The sequence below is a fragment of the Panthera leo genome, chromosome B2, assembly GCF_018350215.1.
Source record: "Panthera leo isolate Ple1 chromosome B2, P.leo_Ple1_pat1.1, whole genome shotgun sequence".
NCBI classification, from domain to species: Eukaryota; Metazoa; Chordata; class Mammalia; order Carnivora; family Felidae; genus Panthera; species Panthera leo.
In genome coordinates, this window is record NC_056683.1 from 133170713 (window position 1) to 133195665 (window position 24953).

The window sequence follows — 24953 nt, forward strand, 5'->3', positions numbered from 1 at the left end:
AGTAGACAAAAGTCGTAGATGGCTGTGCTGGAAGGTCATGACCAGTTGAGGTAAGGTGGACTGATGCGTATTACCATGACTTTGAGCTCAAAATGCGAGAGTAAAAAAAAAAAACCCACAAAACTTAAGAACCCAAACTTTAGCTCAAATATTAGTTCTTTAGAAAGGTTTTCAGCCTTAATCCCCAGCCAACTGGCCAACTGTCTATAGTTTGTTCTTCAGCTGCCATTGTGCCTTGCCTGTAATTCTGTGGCTCTGAGCGCTTTGACTGTACTGCTTCTGTTCCTTCTTCTTTTCTTCCTCCTTCTGCACCCCTGCCCTCCCTTCCCCTTCCTCCTGCTGTTCCTTCTCCTTTGCAAGTACTTCTCATTTGTTCACATTTTGTCACCCTCCCTACATCGAGAGTCCCATTTCTTCGTAATCATCCATATACCTTACTCGTAATAGCATTCGGTACCTTTTTGCTGAATGAATTAAAAACTGAAATGGCTTTTTAAATATCTTCAGTCATTTTCATTTTTGTGTGGATGGGAGGGCAGAGAGTAAGTAGATCCTTGGGGCTAAATCCTGGCGCAATTCGATGATGAGGTAGATTTTCCTTATTTTCTGTGTTCACAGCATCTCAGTAAGGGGAAATCATGACTTCAGACCGAGCTGTGGTCCTCAGCAAATGAGAGGATGCTTCCCCTACTTCTGTTCTTAGCAACCCCCGCCCTCCCCTCATCGGTAGGAGAGGTTTGTTAGATTCGTGTGCTAGTCGGAAACAGTTCTCTTCTCTCATTGAGGGTTTGAAGGTATTGGTGGGGCCTGAGCCTCTGTGCTCACCTGGCAGCCAGCGGTCAGCTAGTATCCATGCACCTGCTCTAAAGAGAGATGGCCCATCACAGGTGACTCTGCATGACAGAAAGGCCCTTCCTGCCCTCTCTGGTCACCTTCAATTCGAGAGGTCGTTTCAGCTGTAAGGCGGGCAGCAGATCGCCATTTGCCTATTCTGCTTCTCTTCCTCTGACCTCTTCAGGGTAACACGGTTCTAGACTTCCGACCTCGGTCTTCCCATGCATTCTCACATCCAGGAGAGTTTTGTCAGATGCCCCCGCCTTCCTCCCTGGCAGAGGAACTTGTATTGGGAAGATTCAGGTATAAACCCCTGAGTAGCTGTGCTTCTGTGTGGAGGCAGGTTCCTTCTTCCTGGTTTTCCCTGTCAGCAAGTGGACACTGAACTCACTTACCCTCTAGGCTTCGGACCCACTTAATGAAAGACTGCGCTCCACCTCTACTCTGACCTTTTTGAGAGAACCCATTTTACCTTTCTTTGATTTCTTCCCTCCTTGCTTTAAGTTGGTGTCTCTCCATGTGTTTGCAAGAGAAACGCTTAATTGATTGGTTTGGGGCTGTGTTCGTGTTTTAAGGTATTTTGGCTTTTGTCTGTATCCGCAGTCACAAACGGGCAGCCAGGGTAGGGTGGGGTGTGGGCCAAATTTGGTGCCCAGACATGTATTGATTAACTTGGACACATTTTTACAAACATTGAATTATTTGCCATCACTGGAAAATGTGGAGCTCTCCCCCTCCTTTTTTAAAAAAAAAAAAAAACAGATTTCCTGGCTTCTCTTCGAACATAGAAAGATCTAGCAAGGCGGAGAGCGTGCTTGCGAATTGTCAGAAACCAACTGCAGAAACTACGCACTGTTGTCCCCCCCTTTTGTTTGGAGCATCTGATCTCCTACATTTCTCGTACAGCTGACCACTTTACTCACCTGCTGGCTTAAGGGGCTGGCATATGGTGTTGGGTCTTGATTTTTATTATTATTTGCTTTGTCTTCCCCACTTACACAAGAGACTTCTCGACGGCGATAACCTAACATGTAGTTCATAGTTCACACAAGTGGATTATCCAGTGATCATCTAGTAAAATCCATTCCCTTCATTCAATAGAGGTCTTACCCTGGAGTGAATCTTCACTACATGTTGACCAATGGGTCATGAGTGTGTTTCTAGAAAAGCCGCAGCTGGCTAGATAAGGGCAGTGGTAAACACCCTATCAGAATTCCCCTGGCTCTGCTGGTGGTATTGATGCTGGGTCAGACGAATTGGGAGGGTTTTCAGTTCTCACACCAATGCAAGGCTCCCTGGTAATCAGACTTTTTTTTTTTTTCTTTTTCTAGGAGCACTCTTCCTAAGTCAAACTCAGAAGACGGCTCTGTAGGTCAGTACTCCTTTTCTTGGTTTAATGACTGAAAAGAATTTTAATACTTTATAGAACATACAAATGGTGAAAAAACAAAAACCACAAAGAATCTTTCCACCCAGAAAGAAACACTGTTAAGATTTCGATACATACCTTTCCTTTCTTTTTTTTTTTTTGCCCTGTATTTGTGTGGGCTTTCTTTTAAACATAATTGGGATCATACTCTACATATTATAATTTTTTTGTATTGAATAGGTCCTGAGCATTTTCCCACGTTGATTGAATATTCTTTGCAGTAAAAAAAAATTTAAATCTGTATAATATTCCGTCATATTGGATGAGCCATAATTCAGTCAACCATCGCTTCTTCGCTGGACGTTTAAGTTGCTTCTAATTTTTGCTCTCAGAGAATTGACACTATCCTAAAAATCTGTGAACCTATCCCTGATCGTGTCCTGGGGATGAATTCTCTGATTTGGAACTTCTGAATCAAACAGTATGCACAATTAAGGTGTTACATGTCTGATGTTTCCTTGATTATAAAGTCCAGTCTTGATTTAGTAACACCTTTTCCGTTCGGGTCAGAGTGAGCCTGGTAAGGTCGATTGTGATCAGGAGCAGAAGTGCTCAGATCAGGTCTCAACTTGGAGTTGAATCATGACCCTTCCAACTCAGTGGTTATGGCCTTGGGCAAGTCTCTTGCCTCCTGAAGCCTTGGTTTTCTCATCCACTAAATGGAAAACAGTAATACACCATGTTCCTTGTACATATCAAATGAAATAAACCATTAGCTAGCAAAGTGCCTGGGTATGGTACGTGCTCGACAAATGTTAGCTATTATTTATTTTTTCATTTGTACCTCCATTTTGGAAGCATTAAAAGAGAGGAAGGTGGTGGTGGTGGGGGGGGGGGGGGGGGAGTATACCTTCCAGTAAAAGAAATACATTATGATCCCTAATTGCCCTAGAGAAAGGTTGCCTTAGTGATAATCCTACCTCTGCTTTAACCCTGCGTGGCTGTTATTTGCTGCAGTGTTTAGCCAGAGACAGCAGGTGCCATCAAGGTCACTTTCAAGATTGTGAGTACAGAGGAAGTCCCGGCCTAGCTGGCATGGGTTTTATCCCGTAGCTCCAGGGGGTATCGGAACTTAAATGAGGGCATCTTGTTGTGACACATGATGCCTTTTCTAGCCCGGGAGCCCTGTGGACACGGGTTTCCACACGTCTGTTTTGTGCCATATCGCCTGGCACCACCAGTCTAGACTGTGGAGACCCAACAGCGCATGACTCCGCTGGGTCCTGTTTCCAGTGGCCGCAGAGCAACCAGACACCAAATGGTGACAGTGACAAAGCCTCTGCTTTGAGCGTGCCACATCTACGTGAGAGCTGCTCCTTCGTTTCATTTTTTTTTTTAATTTTTTTTTTCTTTTAACGTTTATTTATTTTTGAGACAGAGAGAGACACAGCATAAACGGGGGAGGGGCAGAGAGAGAGGGAGACACAGAATCGGAAGCAGGCTCCAGGCTCCGAGCCATCAGCCCAGAGCCCGACCCGGGGCTCGAACTCGCGGAGCACGAGATCGTGACCTGAACCGAAGTCAGACGCTCAACCGACTGAGCCACCCAGGCGCCCCTCCTTCGTTTCATTTTTAAATAAAGACCCACTCTGTTCTTTTTATGTGCTCGCTTCCTTTCCTTTTGCCTTTTCAAAGGTATTCTGTATCAGTGACGATCAGAATCCTACCGAACACTGCAGATGTCTGGCCACGGCAGTGACATTGTTGTTAAGACAAGTGAGACTGTTCCCAGAACCGTCGGGGGTTGGGGGGGGAGGGGAGGAAGGAGGGGTCCCATTTGGGAGAGGTCACAGCAGGATCGCAGTCTGCTTTTCTTGTCATGGAACCCTGGGTAGCTGCAGATAGTAGGTCGCCAAGTAGCCCGAATGCCAGAGGGGTGAGAGTCTCCTCTCCCATCCCGCCCACACCACGGCTGCACCCACGAGCCCTCCACACCCTAGAGAAGGCATGCAGGTCAACCCCACAGGCCCATGGGACCAGCTCTGTTGACTAATGCCCACGGGACATGCCAACCATTCTGTTCTCTTCATTAAATCTGCAATAACAGAACGAAGTCAAGATGGGGATCCACACCAGGGATAACGGCAAAACAAAGTTAACTTCTTAAAGCATCCTATTTGTGGTCTGGTCGAAATAATTGTGGCTGAGACCAGAGGGGGAGAATCTACCACAAGCCAAGACAAGGCAGAATTAGACATCCTAGTTAGACAACATCAAAGCGAATATAAGAATGTGTGTTTGGCCTGCCTTTTTGATGTTGCTTTATTTCTCATCTTAGCCCCACTGCACCATTACTTGCTGCTAGGAAATTTGCATTTCTTTTAAACAACTTTCTAGGCATTTCCAAGTCTTTCACAAACTAAAAGAGAAAAACTGTCTTTTTGTGAAATCAAAGTATTCTTATAAGCTTTGAATTCTAAAGAAGAGGCTACTTTTGTTATTAATGAATTTATTGCTTGTGCCTCCCTCCCCCCCACTTTTGTTTTTAAAGGAAAAGGAGATTGGAAGAAGAAAAATAAGTATTTCTGGCAGAACTTCCGAAAGAACCAGAAAGGAATAATGAGACAGACTTCAAAAGGTACTGTTACAGCTGATGGACAGTAGGTCCCTTTAGCTCTCAAATGCAGGGAAGCCCTGTGCCACTGGTCTAACTGCACGCTAGAGTGTCAGTGACTCTTTGCCTGGGCTCGTAAAGTCTTCAACTTCTCTGACATTGCCTTCATTACTTTAAGACTTCACCCCAGTGGTGTTTTTTTGTTGGTGTTGTTTTTAAATCAAAGAAAATAAGATGAGAAGAGTCTGGCCAATCTTCCTTTTCATAGGTCTGACGGCGAAGACCAAATCTTTTGTTTTCTCGGTCGCGCCAACCTCAAGAAGATCTTGACCCTCCCAGATCCATCCTAAAAGGGTCTAGAAAGGCATAGCATTTGTTAGGGTTGGACCCACCCCCCACCCGGTCCTGCCACCTGGGGCCTTTGCAGTCTTCTGAACTTGCGACGCTTCTCTGTGGCAGGGACAGTTACGGGGTTGGGAAACTCTAACGGTCTGACATCATGGGAATTTGCCTGGGCAGCTTTGTGAAGGGAGTCCTGCCCTCCTCTTGGCCGTGTCTTTGTTGTTGTTTATATAGTAAGTAAATATGTCGTCCCTTTGCGGCCCCGTTATGTAATTTATGTTTCCCCAGTATTCAGAGAGGGAACAGAAACAGAAACAAAGCCACTTCTGGATTCCGGTCCAGCCGAATGAGGTTATCATGAGATGAAAACTTTCAGTTGCTCATCAGTGACACTGTTTGTTTTCTTTTACAAAGTCGTAGCGTCCTACCCTGTTCAGAATGCTTCCCCAGTCATCGGGACACACGGAAATGAGAAAAGCGGACAGGGACAGCACGTACACCGGTTAGCGCACCTGGGTCCTCGGCAACATTCGGTGGGGTCATTTCAGTTGTCCTGCCATAAAGCTAGGACGCTTCGACATTGCCAGTGTTTCCTTTTGGTACGCACCCAGGATCACTTGGGATGCAGAGTAAGCCTTGGATCCCAACAAAGTCTTATTTAGAAAGAAAGGAAAGGAAAAAGAGAGCGAGAAAGGGATGGGGGGAGGGAGGAAGCCAATAGTTTGCTGGCGCGTGTGGATTTAAAAAAAAACACACACACAAAAACAAAAACAAATCCAGCCAGCTCCCCATCGCCCCCTCCACCATCGGAGGCGACGCAGATAGTAAAATGAATCAAACCAGCAGGCTTGTCTCCTCACCCAGCACACGCTATTATTCTTCCGGACAAGTAGATGAGTGGCGAAGGGAGCGTGAGTGGTATTTCTGGACTGATTGATTACAAAATGGAAATGAGATAGGGAAACCTGGGGGAACGTGAATTCCAGGGTTGCCCCGACTGCAGCGGGTTCCTGCCGATCTGCGGCCGGACTCTTGTACTGACCCTCTAGACCAAGGGCAAATTTAGCCACAGCCCAGCATCCTAGTGACACCGAAGCTGGCAAAGTATGCGCAAGAAAGACCGGGCAGGAGAAAGATGAGCGACCGGAGCGTGGGCTTGTTCCCAGTCTGTGCATTACAGCCTCACACGCTGACCAAAAGCACACAAGCCAACGTGGCTCACGTATATTACAGGCAGCGGCCATCCGTTGGCTTTGCGGAAAAGCACTTTGGAAGGATCCTAGCGAGGATGGCCCCGAGCAGTTCTGGCTGCCTTCAGTTTTGAGTGGCAAGCTGAGTTCCCTCCCAGTTTGGATGCGTGTTTATGACGAGGCTTTCAGATGTATACATATATGATAACCTTCCCTCCAGTGAACCAAAATGCCGCATCCCTGCGATTGTATTTATTTGTGCTTCTCCTGTGAGGAACGACAGTCGCACAGTTTAGGAAGAATCTAGGGTCTCACTGGGCTGTAGGTCTTGTTCTGCCGCTGACTCTGTGACCTTCAAGTTCTGTGTCGTGAAAGAGGGGTCCCTCCCTCCCCTCCCCAAAAAACTTTCCTCTTGTTCATATTTGAAATGGAAGGACACAGAGGACCATAGCCAAAGGAACTTTGGAATGCTTATCGGCTCTAAGCAGGTCTTTAAATTAGGTCTCCATCCCCCGCTGCTATTCCAGACTTCCTGTCAGCTTTCTTCCAAAACAACTCTGCTAGACCCTCCATCACAAAGGCTCCGATCGCTTTGAAGGGTCTGTGTCTATGGTAACGTCCATAGGCTCTCGGAGCCTGTTTCTCGATAAGACGGACTCGTTGGCTTATTCAAAAGTAGCCCGTTACTGCTTCCCTTGCTCCAGTAACGTACCATGCTACACAGCGCCCTTGAATTACCTCCTTCTCTAGCCCGGAACGAGCGAGGAGCTTTCAGGATTAGCATTCTGTTTTCTCTTGTTTCTTCAATCTCTAGGAGAAGATGTGGGCTACGTTGCCAGCGAGATAACAATGAGTGATGAGGAACGGATTCAGCTGATGATGATGGTCAAGGAGAAGATGATCACCATTGAGGAAGCACTTGCAAGGGTAAGAGCATAGATGATTTGGTTTACATTTGTGAGTCCTTGGCCCCCCTGACATGGAAAAATGTTTGGGGACTGCTGAAGCCTGAATGTTTACGTCCGCCCTCCCCCACAACCCCCAGATCCATATATTAAATTCCCATGCCCAATGCCGTGTTATTCGGAGGTAAAGCCTTTGGGGGTACTTAGGTTCTAAGGGTGGAGTCCTCATGAATAGACCGAGTGAGCTTATAAAAGAGGCCCCAGAGAGTTCCCACACCCCTTCCCCCATGTGAAGACCCGTGGTGAGAACATTGCTGTCTGTGAACCAGGAAGCAGGTCGTTACCACACACTAAATCTGCCATCCCCTTGATCTGGGACTTTCTAGCCTCCAGAATGATGAGGAATTTCTGTTGTTTTTAAGCCACCTGCTCTATGGCAGGTTGTTATCGCAGCTGTAGGGGACTAAAACCAGTGCCTCAAAGGGTACAGGGATAGATGAAAATAGCGTTTTGATGATAACTTTGGTGGCGGTCATCAGGTACCTATGTCATCGGATAAAATACTGATTCCACTCTCTTTACTTAATACAAGCATTCCATGTTGTACGTTTTGATTTCCATCTTCAGCGACTACATGAGTAAATGAATGGCAAATATTTTTGAGCTGTGGACCACTTTAACGAGGAAAATGACTCTCTGAATGCCATTGCAAAATTCCCAAGCCTCATCAAAAGATTGATAAGAACGTAATAAGGACAAAAAATTAGTAAATAAAAAGCCGAGTAAAATTTAATATAGGACAACCATTGCAAACGTCGGTTCCGTAAGAGACTATCACAAACGAAACTCTGAATAACCTAAAAGTTAAGCTTTAGGTCTACTTTAAACTTTTGCTTCCTTTTATTTCTAAGTAGATATTAATTACAGTTTAGTGTGGCACCCACTTTTTGCTCAGAGTTAAATAGAGCACTAAAAGAACCTAATTAACCCTTAGGGGACTGGGGTAGCATTTGTTACTGAGGTCACAGTTATTAAGAGATTTCCTAGGGGCGCCTGGGTGGCGCAGTCGGTTAAGTGTCCGACTTCAGCCAGGTCACGATCTCGCGGTCCGTGAGTTCGAGCCCCGCGTCAGGCTCTGGGCTGATGGCTCGGAGCCTGGAGCCTGTTTCCGATTCTGTGTCTCCCTCGCTCTCTGCCCCTCCCCCGTTCATGTTCTGTCTCTCTCTGTCCCAAAAATAAATAAAAAACGTTGAAAAAAAAAATTAAAAAAAAAAAAAGAGATTTCCTACTTGGTTGTTGCCAAACCAACTGACTGATGGACTCTTGGGTTTCCACTTTGATCAGCTGGTTTGGTGCTGTGTAGGCAGTGATAAATTCGGCAGGTTTAGAAACAAACGAAAACTTTTAAGTCACCAAGGAACCATTTAATGTGTTAAGACTAGACCACGAAGTAGAATCTGAAAGACCTGAAACCTTGAAACTGTGACAGGAACCCTCAATTTAGTTTAGTGTACCTGACTCTAAACCTCAACAGTTTAAAAGAAAAAAAAAAAAGGTTTAATTTATTACTGCAGTGTCCCTGGTGGACCAAAGTGTCCTGCAGTGTCCCTGGTGGACCAAAGTAGTGTTGGGCCAGCGATGGAACAGATGACAGGTGCCAACCCCTTGTCCTTGCTGCAGATCCCCTTTCACGCTCAGCCCGGTCTCCCTCCTCCACCACCCCTCTGGCCACCTGGCCCAGCTGCCAGCGGAAACACAGAGTCCTCTGTGTATTTTCTTTCCAGTTCCGTTCCTCGAGCATGGCATGGCATTTGGGGAAATATCCAACTGGATGCCTAGAAGATACATGTGAGAAACACGAACCTGCATTTAGTTTTACCGCGACAGGCGAGATGTTTACTTCTGCGGAGAAATGCCGCCTGCCTTGCCCTTTTAATCATAAAAATGAAGATCAGAATGCAGACGATGTCTACAGTCGTCTGGCCACACCTATGTTTGGAAAGGGAGTTGCATGGGATGTACCTAATCCAGTTTTCCTGGGGCAGAAGAAAATATTAAAAGTGGCCTTGGGCCGCCTGGGTGGCTCAGTTGGTTGAGGTTCTGATTCTTGATTCCGGCTCAGGTCATGATCTCACGGTTCGGGGGTTCGAGTCCCACGTCAGGTGCCACGCGGACAGTGGAGCCTGCTTGGGATTCTCTCTCTGCTCCTCCCCCGCTCATGTGTGCGCACACGCGTGCACTCTGTCTCTCTCTCTCTCTCTCTCAAAATAAATAAAAACTTTCTAAAAAGCAGCCTTAACATGGTCAGTTTTAGGTAGCACATTTCTCCCATGCAAGTAATAATCAGGCCTGACCCTGCTTGGCTTCCGAGATCAGGCGAGATCGGGTGCGTTCAGGGTGGGAGGCCCGTAGACTAGGTGGCACATGTCTCTAGTTTGAAAAGCAACAAAGGAATATTTTCAAAGGTGGAGAGAAAAGTTAATTCGAAGCTCTGTCCGAGCCGATCATTTTACCAGCTAGCCACTGTTTACAGGAAAGGAAATCAGAAGTTAACGCCACGCGAAGGTGACACGGCGGTGTGTGCATTCGGGTGGAGAATTTAGCCGTGCCGTCCGTCTGTTCCCAGGTGGGCAGCCTTGCCGACTCTCGGGGCAGAGCTCCATCAAGAGGTCAAAAACATTTTCTGTAAGGCGATCCAGAAGCACAGGTTTTGGTGAAGAACAAAACCGATGACGTTCTCCAAACTTTACGAGATTCTGCACGCTAAGATGGGTGTCCTTTGCCAGACGATGAAGTAGCAGGGAAGCCCTTTGGCCCGCCCTCGATAGGGCAGCATACGTCTTCAGCTACTAGTGCCTGGATGGGCTGCTGCATTGGCCAGAGACAGCACACTTGAAGCAAGACGTTATTTAGAGCAGATAATAGTCTGTGGAAAGGATCTGCCTCTTTAATGACCAGGTCAAGGAGCTAAATTTACTTGGTCGTGGTATTAAAAGAAAACCCTTTGACTTGAACCTCTCGATGAGAATGGTCCTTCAGGACATCGGGTGTAGGTTTCTCTCACTGTTAATCAGACACCTTAAGACCCGTGGGTAGAACGTCTAAATGTTACCCCTGAGGGGACAACCCAGGATCAGGAGAGAAATTTGCCTGTGAGCTGTTTGTGGAGGTGGGAGTATCCCCCGGTACATCCTTGTTTTGGGAGCATTTTGTGTAATGTCAAAGACGGGTTGGTCCGTTATGCTTTGTTTATATGAATTTGATCTCATTGATGGATGTTTTATACACAGCCATGATTCACACACCTGAAAATCCCAGTTGTCGATACCAACTGAGATCAAAATGAAAAAGGCTACAAGGAATTAATATGTGAAACACCACTGTAAGCCGCAAAGCAGCATTTGAAGAGAATGACCTTTATGAAACAACTCTGTATTTTTTTGAATGTGTAATTTAAACAGACAGTGGCTTAACTTAGGGTTTTTATATTTTGTTAACTGAATACTTCCATCAAATCTAACAGCACTTCAAACATTTTCTAATAGTTTTGTGGTGGATACTTACTACATATGCTTTAGAGAAGTCAAGCTTATTAGTAAAAAAAAATTGGGAGGGGTCTAGGTAATTAGCATATTCCATATAATACAACTTCCAGGTGCTAATTTTTTAAAAAATATATATTTTTTTGAAGGGGAGAGAGACAGAGTGTGAGCGGGGGAGGGACAGAGAGAGAGGGAGACACAGAATCGGAAGCAGGCTCCAGGCTCTGAGCCATCAGCACAGAGCCCAATGCAGGGCTCAAACCCATAAATTGTGAGATCATGACCTGGGCCGAAGTTGGACACTTAACCAACTGAGCCACCAAGGTGCCCCCCAGGTGCTAATTTTAAAAGCATATGTAACTCTTGGTAAGTAAGTTCAGGGTGTTCACATCTTGGGATAGTTCTGAGATACTTGGAATCCACAGGCTATTCATTTATCGGGTACTTTTTGTGGTGTGTGAGGATGGGTGGGTAGGGAATAAACTCCGTTCTAAAGTTTTGGCTAGAAGAGAACTCTCTTGCTTTGGAACAGTAATGCTCAGCATGATGGAGCTATGTCGTAGGAAAATATGTCCTTTGACATTTTACCTGGAAGCACTATCTATAGGAAATTGAGGGAGACCTGTAACCATGATTTAATAATCATATTTCCTAAAATATAATTATCAATACAAAAGACTACTCATGTAACTTGATCCAGTTACTAAATATTACATATTTATCCATCTGGAAAACATGTGGCTGGTTCCATAAGGTCGTATCTGTGTGAAAGTCCTAAATAAAGTCTTTGAGGCTTATTAAAAAAAAAAAAGGGGGGGGGGGCTCAATGTTTGTTGCTGACTTGACTGCCGCTAAGTGAGGGAAGGTAGCAGAAGAGCCAGAGGAAAAATCTGGACAGAGATGCAATTTTAGGAGAAATCTAGCTTCAGAACCATCCCCTAGGGAGTAGGGAGCCCTGGAAGGTGAATTGCCTTGTAAAGTTGTCCTGCCAGAGAAAGAGAGGCTTAAAGCTGATTGGGGAGGAGGAGGCAGCCTTCTAGATACCTCTGGGAAATGAATCCTGTCGACCATGGAGAGTTCTCCAGAGAGAATTATAGGGTGTAGATGTGAGCCCAAATCCACAGTAACTGGGGAAGTGATGAACAGTTTTGGCAACAGAGTCTGGGCATCTGGTATACCAGAGCTCACACTTATAAACTGGGAACCTATATATATTATTAAATTATTTCCTTGCAGCAGCAACTGTGATCAGTCACAGAGATCTGGACAACTACAGAGGCTTATGGAGAGAATCCATAGGAAAACAACAAAATGATTGTGGGGTTTTTAAAATAGATCCCATGGGTGAAAAATGGTAAAGATCTATCTCTGAGAAGAAGCAGAAAAGAACTTAATCACTGTCTCCAAGTATATGAAGGATGATTAAACAACATCTCTTCAGGATGTACTGAAGAGTGTTTTGTTTTATTTTGTTTTAATCTCTACTGAGGACAGAATAAAAGGAAATGAAGTTAAATTGCAGCTGGAGGGGATTTAGATTAGATATAATATAAATGTTCTTTTCTTGTAGAAATGGGACATTTTAGTATCTCCTCAAAGGTTTTAAAAATAGAGTAAGCATTAACCTACTAAAGATGGCCATCCCTCTAGGAATCATGTCCTAGACTTCAAGTATGAGCAAACTATGGGACTTAAGAAAATAGGATGTGAAAGGAGTATTTCCTCCTGAGACAGACACACACGCACGTGCACACACACACACATACACGTGCACACACATACTTCTGTCATTGTTTTAAAACTGTACATTTGCTTTAAAAGATCTAAGTTCTCAAATGAAATCATCAATTGTCTTTCTTCCATGAAGTTATATTTAAGTCAGAGCTTCTTTGGGAGCAAAGTGGAACATAAAAGAGTAGATATATATATATAGATATATATATATATATATCTATATATATATATATCTATATGTATGTATGTATATAAAATCAGGTTAGGTTTTCCCCTTGTAAAACGCACTTCAAATTCTTTTTAGAGATCCTGTTTTATAACTCTAAAACGTAGAATTTTATTTTTTAATTTTTTGTAATGTGGGGGAGGGGCAGAGAGAGAGGGAGACACAGAATCCGAAGCAGGCTCCAGGCTCTGAGCTGTTAGCACAGAGCCCGATGTGGGGCTTGAACCACAAACGGTGAGATCATGACCTCAGCCGAAGTTGGACACTTAACCGACTGAGCCACCCAGGAGCCCCAGGAAAGAGCATTCTCCTACATAAATGTACTATAAAGATTAGAGTAAAAATAATGCCCCTAATGTGCTAAAATGATATTAAATGTACTAAAATGTATTAAAATGATATTAGCAAAGAGCAAACAAACTCTTGGAGTTGATGTGAACTTTGAGTTCTCTTTGATCTGAAACCACAAGGGTGGTGATAATACTATGCTCATACTGAGTCTGTTGCATGCGTTCGGTGTGCTAAGAGTTTTGTTGTATTAAGCGATTGTGGTAGTTGTTTCGTGAGATAGTTTTCCGTCATCCTCATTTTCAAACTGAGGCACGGAGGAATTACGTAATTGGCCCAGGGGTTCCCGATTGGTTCTGCAGCCAATCAGTCACTATGATCTGCCTTCCCCAGTCTGTCTCCCGTCACAAGTATGCACAGAAAAGAATTTCCTGGTAGGAGTGATACTTCAGAAAGTTGCTTTTCCCTCGAGGGATATTGTCAACATGATGACTTTGCTACATCTGTGTAGCTCCTGTAGGTTGAAGACCATCTCCTGGGCTATTAGGTCAGATCATTCATTTCTGGTTTTCTGGTGTCTTGATTTATGGAACTGATTTAATCAGTGTCTTAAATTTGTATCTAAAAACTACTTTATAATAGAATTTTAATACAATGGCAACTTCAGTGTATTTTGTTGCAGAGTTAAATTTCTACATGTTTTATGAAAACACACTTGGAACTTCTCACATTTGCCATTCTAAAAGACCTTTCATCGAATTCTGTTGCCTTAAAATTTGCCAATTTCTTATAATATCTCACTTGTCTTTCTATTTCAGAAAGTAGAAACCTAGTGTCCAAACCCAAACTTTAGATTAGTCTCTGAACATATTCTAGATAGTTGGTTATTTTCCTCTCATCCACAAGGTTCTCCAATAAAGCCCATAATGTTTGTTAGGTGATAACATGTAACTGGTAACTTGAAGCAGTCTAGAACAAGAAAAGCAAGTGATTTTAGAAAGTCCATTTCCGGCTTCCACCTGTGTCTTATCAAAATGTCCATAGTCTACCCCATTGTGTCTTCTACAAAGAGAAGTAATTCAGAGGCCACCCTACAGACAATTTCTGTTTTTGAACTTACAATTGAACTGAGAAAGATCAGTGTTGATGCTGGAGGACCTTGGAGTGAAAATCAAGGTTGTTTTTAGAACACGGGATACAAAGAGTCCGTTGTGCCCGTCAGGTTGGTGTAGATGAAAAATCACAGGGCAGGCCGCCCGTTTCCCTCTCAGTTTCGAGAACCTCGTCTTTGGCCGGCACTGAGACCCCAGCAGTGGCATGAAGAAGGTGCCCAGAACATTCTCTCTGCTGCTTGGTAGACAGCCCTGGCCGTTATTTTCATTTCAGTCTTTCATTTTCTCTTGTTGTAGCTCAAAGAGTATGAGGCCCAGCACCGGCAGTCAGCGGCCTTGGACCCTGCCGACTGGCCAGACGGTTCCTACCCGACGTTCGATGGCTCGTCAAACTGCAACGTAAGTTTGCTGTCTCTTTGAGCATCTCGACCACTTCTACCAGACAGTAGATCTTAGGCAGTTTCTGCCTTTGGACTTCTTTCTGCATCTACCAGGTCCCACCCAGATCTGAAGATAAGTGTCTCTTCTGACACATTACTCAGTTTTCTTTGCTTGATAGACTTACCTGCAGTCCAAACAGTGCTAGTCATGCTCTGTTTTTTAGTTGTAAATTCTGTGTAACTTAACATTTAATCTTCTAAGCACTTTCAGTTCGATTAATATTCAGTTAAGTGGCATTAAGCACAAATGCTGTGCAATCATCACCAAAATCTACTTCCAGAACTTTTTCATCATCCAAAACAGAAATTCCATAGTCATTAAACAGTAACTCCCTTTCCCTCATTTTGGGAAACCACCACTCTACTTTTTATCCCTATGAAATTTGACTATTCTAGGTCCTTTATGTACATGGGATCGCAGTCTTTGTCCTTCCGTGTCGGGTTTATTGCATGTAGCATAATGTTTTCAAGGTTCATCCACCTTGCGGCCCATGCCAGAAGTTCATTCCTTTTCTAAGGATAAATAATATGCCACCATATAGATAGACCGCATTTTGTTTATCCATTTATCTGCTGATTGACACTTGGGTGTTCTACCTTTTGGCTGTTGTGAAAAATGGTGCTGTGAACATCGGTATACAAATATCTGAGTCCTTGCTTTCACTTCTTTTCAGTGTGTCTCTTGGAGTAAAATTTCTAGATCACATGTTAATTATATGTTTACTTTTGTAAGGAACCACTCTACTGTTTTCCACAGTGGTTGAATCATTATATATTTCTGACAGCAATGTGTGAAAGTTTCAGCTCTGTACTTCTCTCACCAACACTTGTAATTTCCCCCTTTTTTGTTAATAGCTATCCTAAAGGGTATAAAATGGTAATGAGAAGGTATATATATATATTCCTTAAAGAAATGTCTATTCAAGTTCTTTGCTCATTCTTGAATTGGGTTGTTTTATTGTTGGCTGTTGAATTACAGGCGTTCTTTGCATATTCTGGCTATTAATCTCTCGTCAGAAGCACGATGTGTAAATAGTTTCTTTCATTTTGCGGTTGCCTTTTTCACTGTCTTGACAGTGTCCACACCCAGCATGAAGCCCGATGCGGAGCTCGATCCCACGACCCTGGGATCGTGACTTGAGCTGAAACCAAGAGTAGGATGCTTAATCGACCGAGCCACCCACACATCCTCTCCCATTTTCTTTTAAGAGTTTTATAGTTTCAGCTCTTAAGTTTAGGTCTTTGGCCCATTTAAAGTTAATGTTTATATATGATGTAACATATGGGTCCAACTTCATTCTTTTGTAGATAGATAACCCAGTTTTCCCAGAACCATTTGTTGAAAAGACTGTTCTTTCCTCATTAAATGGTCTTGGCGTCCTTTTAAAAAATTAATCGACCGTATGCTGGGGTTTATTTCTGGGCTCTCTGATTTTATTCCGTTGGTTTACATGTCTGTCCTTTGTAGGTATTCTACTGTTTTGATTAGTGTCACTTTGTAGTAAGTTTTGGAATCAAGAAGTGCAAGGCCTCCAGCTTGGTTCTTCTTTTTCAGATTGATTTGGCTGCTCAGCTCCCTTGAGATTTCTTGTGAATTTTAGGATGGATTTTTCTATTTCTGCAACAGATGCTGTGAGATTCATTCTTGTTTTGTTTTTGTTTGTTTGATTTTTTTTTATTTTATTTTTTTTGATGCCATGAGATTTTGACGGGGATTGCGCTGGGTCTGTAGCTTGATCTGGATGGTATTGTCATCTTAACATGAAGTTTTTCCAACCCATGTACACAGGATATCTTTGCATTTATTTGTCTTCTTTCATTTCTTTCAGCAATGTTTTATAATTTTCAGTGTATATGTCTTGCCTTAAGTTTATTTTTAAGTATTTTATCATTTTTTTGATGCTATCGTAAGTCAAATTGTTTCCTTATTTTCTTTTTCACATTGTTCATTGCTAGTGTATAAAAACAAAACTGATTTTCACATGTTGATTTTGTGGCCTGCAACTTTGTGGAATTGGTTTGTTTGTTTATTAAAGTTTACTCACCTGTTTTTTAGAGAGAAAGCAAGCAGGGGAGGGACAGAGAGAGAGGGAGATAGAGAATCCCAAGCAGGCTCTGCGCAGTCAGATCTGTGAGATCATGATATGAGCCGAAACCAAGAGTTGGACACTTAACCAACTTAGCCACTCAGGTGTCCCACAGAATTTATTCATTATCTTTAACAGTTTTTGTGTGATGGAATCTTGAGAGTTTCTCCATATGAGATCATGTCATTTGTGAATGGAGACAGTTTTACTTCTTTTATTTGGATGACTTTTATTATTCATGGTATTTAAAAAAATTTTTTTTTAATGCTTTTTATTTTTGAGAGAGAGAGAGAGCACGCACAAGTTGGGGAGGGGCAGAGAGAGAGGGAGACACAGAATCCAAAGCAGGCTCCAGGCTCCGAGCTGACAGCACAGAGCCTGACGCGGGGCTCGAACTCACCGACTGCGAGATCATGACCTGAGCCGAAGTCAGATGCTCAACCGAGTGAGCCACCCACGTGCCCCTCACACACTCCGCTTTAACTCGTGCAATTGCCTCTATCTAAAATACCTTCCTTGAGATTTTCCCAGGTAAAAATCTGTGCGTCCTTCAAAGTAAAGTCCAACTTCAGTCTCTCTGAAACCTCCTTTAGTCTCCTTAAGTATATTTTATTGCTTCCCACTCTGTGCTTTTGTTAAACTAGCTTCGTACCTGAAACCTGACCATTATCCTGGAGTATCAGAATTCACTGGACACATTCTAACCTCCTTGGGAATCGTGAGCTCCTTGAAAGACACGCTATGTTATCTTTGTGTCTCCAGCGAGTGTCTGACTCAGTGTCCAGTTCATATGGTGTGTTTGTGTTTGAGAAATACTAGTGAACAAAGTTGCATTTAAGCGTTCATCTTTCCTGGCTGCCTTAAGAGCATGTTTCACGTCCTATAACCACAGACTCCGTCTTTACGGCTTCTTTGCATCTAAGCAGCAAATGATGGCTTATCAGGGGTAAATATAAGCCTCGTGCTACTTTCTTGTCTCCGATTTCCTGAGTCAAGCACCAGATTTCCATTTCAGCTAAAAAAACATACCAAAAAAACAAAACACAAAACAAGCCCCCAGAGGATTATGAATTTGAAAGCCCTGCTTGGTTTGCTTTTGTGTGAAAGAGACAGAGAAGTTAGCGTTTGTAGTAATAAACGTATCGTATGCTGGCCAGCATTGTGTCCTGGGACTGTGAAGTGATCAAAAGAACTGTGTTTGTGGATCTCAGGGTGCCTTTTTGGGTCTCCTATCCCCTAGTCCTAAAGACCAGCATGATACAAATGTAAATCATGAACCCAAAGAATCATGAAGAATAAATACAGTAACTCAGGACTGATGTGATTCAAACCCAATTTGGGGAGAACACAAAGACCCAGTTGTCCATAGTGGGTCCTTTAGTATCAGGCTCCCTGCGTACTGCCCTGATTAACAGCATCTGAGTCAAGGGGGGAAGGTTATAAGATGATCCAGTCGGAAAAGCAGGACTATAGAAAACCTCCCACACTTGGACCGCAAGGAGGGAGGCTCGTCTCGTTTAGGAAAAAGTTAATATAAACCAAGTACTATAGTGGTCCTGAACGAGCGGCTAGGAAAGCGTTATTAGGCATTATTTTGTTTGGATCCCCTTCAGCGGGTACATCAGAACCAACATCTTAGTATAAATTGTCGGAATAAAATGGGTTCGTCTTAGAAGATGGACATTCGTTGTCTTGAGCGTTTCTTTGTTCGTTTAGGAGACATCTTGCCAAGCGCTTGCTGTATACCAGGCTTAGGGTTAGATATTCAGGTTACAAAGGTAGAGAAGCGGGAGAGACGAGGTCCTGCCCTAACGGAGTCTACCCCGCGGCATAGAGGTAAAAATCACCCCCCACATGTGCTCACACAGACCTGAGACGTCATGTACGCACTTACATTATTCGCATCTTAGCAAACTGCTTCTTCGTAGATGACTCAAAAAATAAATCCAGCTTGTTCTGTTTGGATGGAGGGCCAGAAATACCATGTGCACCCTCCATTTCTAGTACAGTCTTCCAGAAGCTCTAGAGTGACTTTTTGCTCAGAGGTAGGTGGAGACAGGCCATTCAGCAGCCATGGAGTTTTCTGAAGTGCTGTTATTTACCCCGTGTATTTTGCTAGCTAGCTTTGTGCAAACAGCCCACACCCATTTTCAGTCACCCTGTTCGTTCCTACAGCTGACCACCACTTGTTTAAAGTTTGCTTGAACTTGATTGCAATCTTAATGTAGGTGACACTCGCCCCTCTTCCCCCATGTCCTGTGTTTTTATGGAGACTCAGCAAGAAACTCCTTCCAAAATAGTCCTCCTCAATTATGCTACGTTCGCCTGAGAGCAGAGTAATTAATTTCAGATAATTCCCACTGGGTCCTGCTCGAGCCGCGGTGGTTTAGGCGCTTTGATTATCTTTTGTGCAAGGGCGAAGGCTTTTCAGTTTTCCATTGATTCTTTTCCATACTGAGATGTAAATAGCCCACTGGCCATAGTCGGGAATGTCCAGGCCATGAAAGTTTCAGGGATCATAAGCCCTTTGTCACCCGACCTCAATGCCTATATTGATGCCTGCCGTGCTTTAGGATTTCATTTGCATTGATTTCATAGGCTTCCCCACCCCCGTAACTGACATGAGATAATTGAGCGTTGCTCCACAATAAATCCATATTCACATTCCTGGTTTCCAAGAATGTAAAGTACTAAAGATAGTTACCAGGGGAAGTGAAAAATAGCTTTCTCTTTGCCAGAGGAGAATGTGTTCTCTGCTGTTTTTCATTAATAACAAACTTCTGTTGTGAGTGTTAGAGTTTAAAAAAAAAAAAAAAAAGTTGCTGGTTGAGTACTTAACTTGACTCCCTGTTAAATATCTGGACATTTATTTTAATTTATTTTATTTTGATAAATTTTATTTTCTTTTGTGAGGGGAAGGTTGTTAAGAGTTCTCATTTTAAGCCTTCAACTTTATGCCTTGAGGTTCAATTTACCTTCCGGTTAAGATGACGTTCAAGGAAATCATGCTCTTCATCCACCTGGGGTTTATAGCTTTTTACTCAAGGCGCAAGTTTTAGTAAATCACAATTTTTGTGTTTCTACAAATCGGTAGGTAAGCATTGGTGATCTATATTTGGTTCTTACATATTGATGAAAACATTTGCGGTAAAACGTCTTTCCAAGAAACGTCAGATTGTAAATTGTTTAATTATGATGCTATTTAAGTTATTTTAAAAAATACATGATGTTGAGGAAAAACTAAAGCAACAACGGGGACAGTGAGGCACGAGAGCTCCTAGAGTCCATTGCAGACATTTATTTTCGTCCCTTTTGTTGGTTTCTCTTGATACAACATGTGTTCCAGAAAAAGCCTGGAATTATCTTTCTGTATCTGGAGCTTCTTGACTAGGGTGAAGCAAGTGTAGTGAAACGTTGGGTGAAGTGAGTTATTTGGTAAAGCAAGCCATCGGTTTAGAATTGATCTACACTGGGGGAAATTGAGTTGGGAAGTATTTGTGCAAAGAGTGGTGTAATGTTACAGCTGAGGTATAATAACACCTTCCATCCATGTGTGCGTCTCTTTATAGCCTTTCATTCTGGCTTTGGATAGATTTCGAGGCTGACCTGGCTTGAGGCACGGGAGAGCCGTGTGGTTGAACCGAGCTCCAGAGTTTGGGCAGCGGAGACAACGTCAGGCGGTCGCTTCTTCCACATTTTACAAAATACTATTTTAAGTGATTGAGGACTTTTAAGGTCGCAACTAAAATATCCCCATAGTATGAGATGTTTTGGTTCACATATAATGCAAGACCATTAAATCTTTTGGGGGCTTCCTAAAAATTACAAACTAAACTTGTCCCTTACTGCCAGACAGGCTTTACTTAGGTTTTTCAGAGTCATTTCACCTGCCTAACATCAAGCCAGAGGATTTGGGTCTGATATTTTGAAAGGAGGGATGGCCACAGCCTTAGTCTAAACTAGAACTTTCTAAAAGATAATGTGCGGAAAGCCAGGAGACAGCATTCTACAAAGTGACTTGTTTAATGGTTCCTGTGCTAAATGGCTTGATTTACATTATGGCCAAAGAAAAGGTTAACAATTCAATCACTTAACACAGAATGTGGTGGGAAAACAGAGCCCATGCACATGGGGCGGCCCCTTCAGGAACAGACTGATCTGTCCTCGTTCAAGGGACGTCCTATATTGATGCTCCTTTTTAGAGTCTGATAGTATGGGTTGAACCAGATTTTTTTTTTAATTGGTTTTTTTTTTTAACCTGGCTGTCTTTTTTTTTTTTTTAAGTGTATTTATTTGTTTTGAGAGACAGAGAAAGAGAGAGAGGGTGGAGAAGGGGCAGGGAGAGAGAGAAAGAACCTCAAGCAGGCTCCGTGCTGTCAGCACAGAACCCTACAAGGGACTCAAACCCACGAACCATGAGATGACCTGAGCCAAAACCAAGAGGCAGATGCTTTAACTAACAGAGCCACCCAGTTGACTATCTTAATCTGTTTATTTTGAATATGTTTCTTTTACTAGGGTGAACTTCTAGGCAATGTGTAGAAGTTAAAATGTATCAGAAGTTTTATTTTTATATTTCAAAGGTATTAGAAGAAAATATAAATCAATATCATTAGCTTCCTCACTTGGGGAAATCTGAACCCTAAGGAAGACTTTCTTTTTTATGACAACACATGTCGAATTTACAAAATTTTCTCCCACCTTTAAATACTCCTAGCAATTATAAGAACATATGATTTTCATATTTTGCTGACTCTGAGTGAATATTTATTGGATGAATAGACTACGTGAAGATTCACATATACCACAGAATTAGAGTTGGCATTATAGGTAAGGTAAAGGTTTTCCCATGAAAATGGTTGACTTCCTTATACTATCTTTTCCCTCCTATTTGGTGTTTTACAAGGAAATTTAAGAAAGGGAAGATTCCAAGCATAAAAATAGCTTACATTTCTGAATAAACTGGCTGCTGTTAGTGGTGTTCCTATTTTTTTTCTTTGTATCTCTTTTCCTAGAGACATTTTTTCCCCCTAACTCTTAATATATGGGTTTCAGCTTAACAGAATGCTAATTGGCAACATAAATTTGGATTTGGGGCTAGAAAATGGTTCTGCTTGTTGCTATTAGCTGGGCTTGAACACGGGTTGGTTGGATGTGTGCTTCAGCTCTTTATTTCTTCCACAGAAGAGTTTTACTCACTTGACTTGTAATATGATCAGGAAAAAGAGCAACATTGCCCACCAATAATGGGCCAGAGGGCATTTATAGGGTGCATCCCTGGGACAGATACCCGCAATTCTTTATACCGTGCTGTGTTCCATTGTGCCAGCATAATGGCCACTTTTCTAAATCTTTCTAAATGGAACTATGTTAAAAATAACTTATTGATTCTGGTCTTTTAATGCATACTTAAAGCCTTCAGATGATTATTCAGACCTTTATGGATACTTTCTATAAATTTCTTTTTTATTTGGCTGGGTGGGAATGCACAGGAAGAAATATACTACTCTTAATTTCACTAAAAGTGAGTTTGAAACTGAAATGATAGTAAAATAGGGACATATTAAAATTCTCTTTAGAAGGGTAAAAGTAATGATTCTTTAGACTTGCAGCTTGAGTCCAGGAGATAAAACTCAGCCCATTGGAGCAGCACGCCTAGTGAAGTCTCTCAAGAAAGAGAAGTTGTGGTTTTTGTTTGTTTTTTGTTTTGTTTTTTAATGTTTATTTTTGGAGGAGAGAGAGATGGAGTGTGAATGGGGAGGGGAGAGAGAAGGAGGGAGATACAGGATCTGAAGCAGGCTCCAGGCTCTGAGCTGTCAGCACAGAGCCCGATGCAGGGTTTGAACCCATGCACCTCGAGATCACGGCCTGAGCCGAAGTCAGACGCTTAACCCACTGAGCCACCCAGGTGCCTCAAGAGGAATTTTGTTCTAACTGCATATAAGCTTGACCAAGAACCACTGCTGAGATGATTCCTTGTCATTTGTTCCGCACCGCCCTCCCATCCCCAGCCTTCTCCCTGGGAAAGGGGCCAAAGTTTGAGGCGTGTATTTGCTAGGAGTCCCTGAAGATCATCCTCTTTGAACAAAGCCAGAAAGGAGGCTCCCCCTGCCAGGAAAGCCAGGCGCTGGCCCGGCGTGCTTAGGGGAGGGACCCCGTTAAGCTGGACGCGGGCGTTGGGTTCAGATCCAGCTCTACCACCTGTTAGCTCCGCATCAGTGGGAAAGTTGATTCACCGATTTGTGCCCTGTTTTCTCGTTTGGAAACCTGGACGAGTGTATGTATCCCCTACAGGCGTCGCAAGAATTTCACGGCCCAAAGTAAACACCCGGTGAATGCCAGCTTCTGTTTATGCTGAGATCTTCTACCTTTCGGTTCCCTGTTCCTCTTGAAATACTTTGAGTTCCCCCGAAAGTACTCTTTGAACGTGTCATTCTCAGGCTAGCCGATGGGCTGGCGTTGTCAGAACAAGCGCCAGGCAGCTAGGGCGCGTTCACTTAGTTACGCTTTCACCAGACCACAGAACCAGGTTTACTTTCGGCTTCAGAAGGTGGTATCGCCGTAAGCGGGTTTAGGGGTGGGTCCGATAGGATTTCAGGGTTCGTGTGCTGTAGGATCACTGTTTGGGAAGAATAAGCGGTTAATCGTCCTGCAGTTACCTAGGGCCGCGCGGTGCCGTGAGTCCCTGAAGATCACCCTCTTTGAACAAAGCCGGAAAGGAGGCCTCAGCGAGCGTGTGGCCGTGGGCTTCCGCGCCTGTGTCACGCCTGTGTCGCAGTGGAAACGCTCTCGTGGCGGGCCCAGAAGTAACTGGGGACTCGGCTCCCTGCACCTGGCAGACTAACCAGGCACAGCGCATTCCTCACCGGTCTGTACAGTTACGGAGAGTTGAGGTCGCTACCTGCGCAGCCTCCTTAGCATATCAAGGGCTACGCGGGCAAAAAGAAGCAATGGCAAAATACCCAGGTTCTACGCAGTCCGAGGGTCGCTGTTTTTAACACTGAGGGCGGCTTTGGGATACATTCTGGTCTGTCGTTTCTTTTGGAAGGGTGAGCCAGATGAAACTGGAGTGTCTAGCTTTTGACCTATAAAATGGCATTTTATTCGTCCAACCCAGTACAGGAATACCAGAGAGGACATACCCCGTTTCCCCGGCTAGCTGATTGTATCTAAGTAAAGATATTTGTAACGCCGTCTGGGTTCAGCGGCGTTTTAGTTTTTAGTTTGCTTTTGGAAGCAACCTCAGGGAGGTTGGGGTAAGAGGATTTCCATCACTTGTTTAATGAGATTTACTGCGTGTTAATCCCTCCTTGACTCATTTGCCCTAGTGTCCGATCTTCTACAATGGATGGGCTGGAGAGATACAGGCCCGTGCTGTGGTTCAAGAGTCGGATCTGGCCCGAGGGCCACCTCTAGCCTAAGCTAATTCATTCAAGTCACAGGCTGCTCATCACTTTGTTTCAAGTCCATTTGAATGTTAAGTTGCCAGTTACCCATTTTATCAAAACTCAGCATCTGATAATGAGACAATTTTTGAGAGAGAGACAGAGCTCAAGCGGGGAGGGGCAGAGAGAGAGAGGAAGACGCAGAATCCGAAGCAGGCTCCAGGCTCCGAGGTGTCAGCACAGAGCCCGATGCGGGGCTCGAGCCCACGAACCACGAAATCATGACCTGAGCCGAAGTGCGACACTTAAGCCACTGAGCCACCCAGGTGCCCCGGAAAGCGATATTTTAATACAACCAAATTCTAATTATTTACAGAATAATGTCTGTAGGAATATCCCTTTATTCTCTTTTCCTTGTCTCTTGTTCCTCTCCCTCTTTGTACCTTATCACACCCTCTGTCGTCCCTTATTGATTGTTCTACTCCTGGTATGATGCTAATATACACTGCATAATTAGTTCCTAAAAGGTTTATTCCCTGCCCTTTTGACCCAGAGCGCAGGTGAAAGAATGCTATTTTGAGCATCATTTGACTCCTTTGTTGCGCAAACACTATTGAGTACCTACTACGTACTAGTCCCTATACATAGATGTTTGTATATGAGAGGGAGAGAGAGACAGTGGATAGCATGGCTGGGGGCTTATTTGGCATATTCCCACCTCGTGTGTTAAATATACACACAAAATCCATTCGGCGCCAGTGAGGAGAGTTTGGGAAGCCTTCCCAGAGAAGGTGTTTGAAACTGAGTGAGAGTGGGGTGCCCGGGTGGCTCAGTCGGTTAAGTATCCGACTTTGGCTCAGGTCATGATCTCACGGTTTGTGAGTT

General features: G+C 43.6%; 1 protein-coding gene and 1 pseudogene across 4 annotated transcripts in view; both read left to right on the forward strand.

Annotated features, from left to right (window-relative positions):
- Nucleotides 1-24953, forward strand: part of SASH1 (SAM and SH3 domain containing 1) — a 316969-nt gene that overhangs the window by 230002 nt on the left and 62014 nt on the right. For all 4 annotated transcript variants that reach the window (XM_042940041.1, XM_042940040.1, XM_042940043.1 and 1 more), the window contains 4 exons: nt 2166-2206; nt 4755-4841; nt 7164-7276; nt 14454-14555. In XM_042940041.1, the coding sequence (XP_042795975.1) occupies nt 2166-2206; nt 4755-4841; nt 7164-7276; nt 14454-14555 (343 nt within the window). The remainder of the gene's footprint in view (nt 1-2165; nt 2207-4754; nt 4842-7163; nt 7277-14453; nt 14556-24953) is intronic.
- Nucleotides 7414-10600, forward strand: LOC122219273 (annotated as a pseudogene).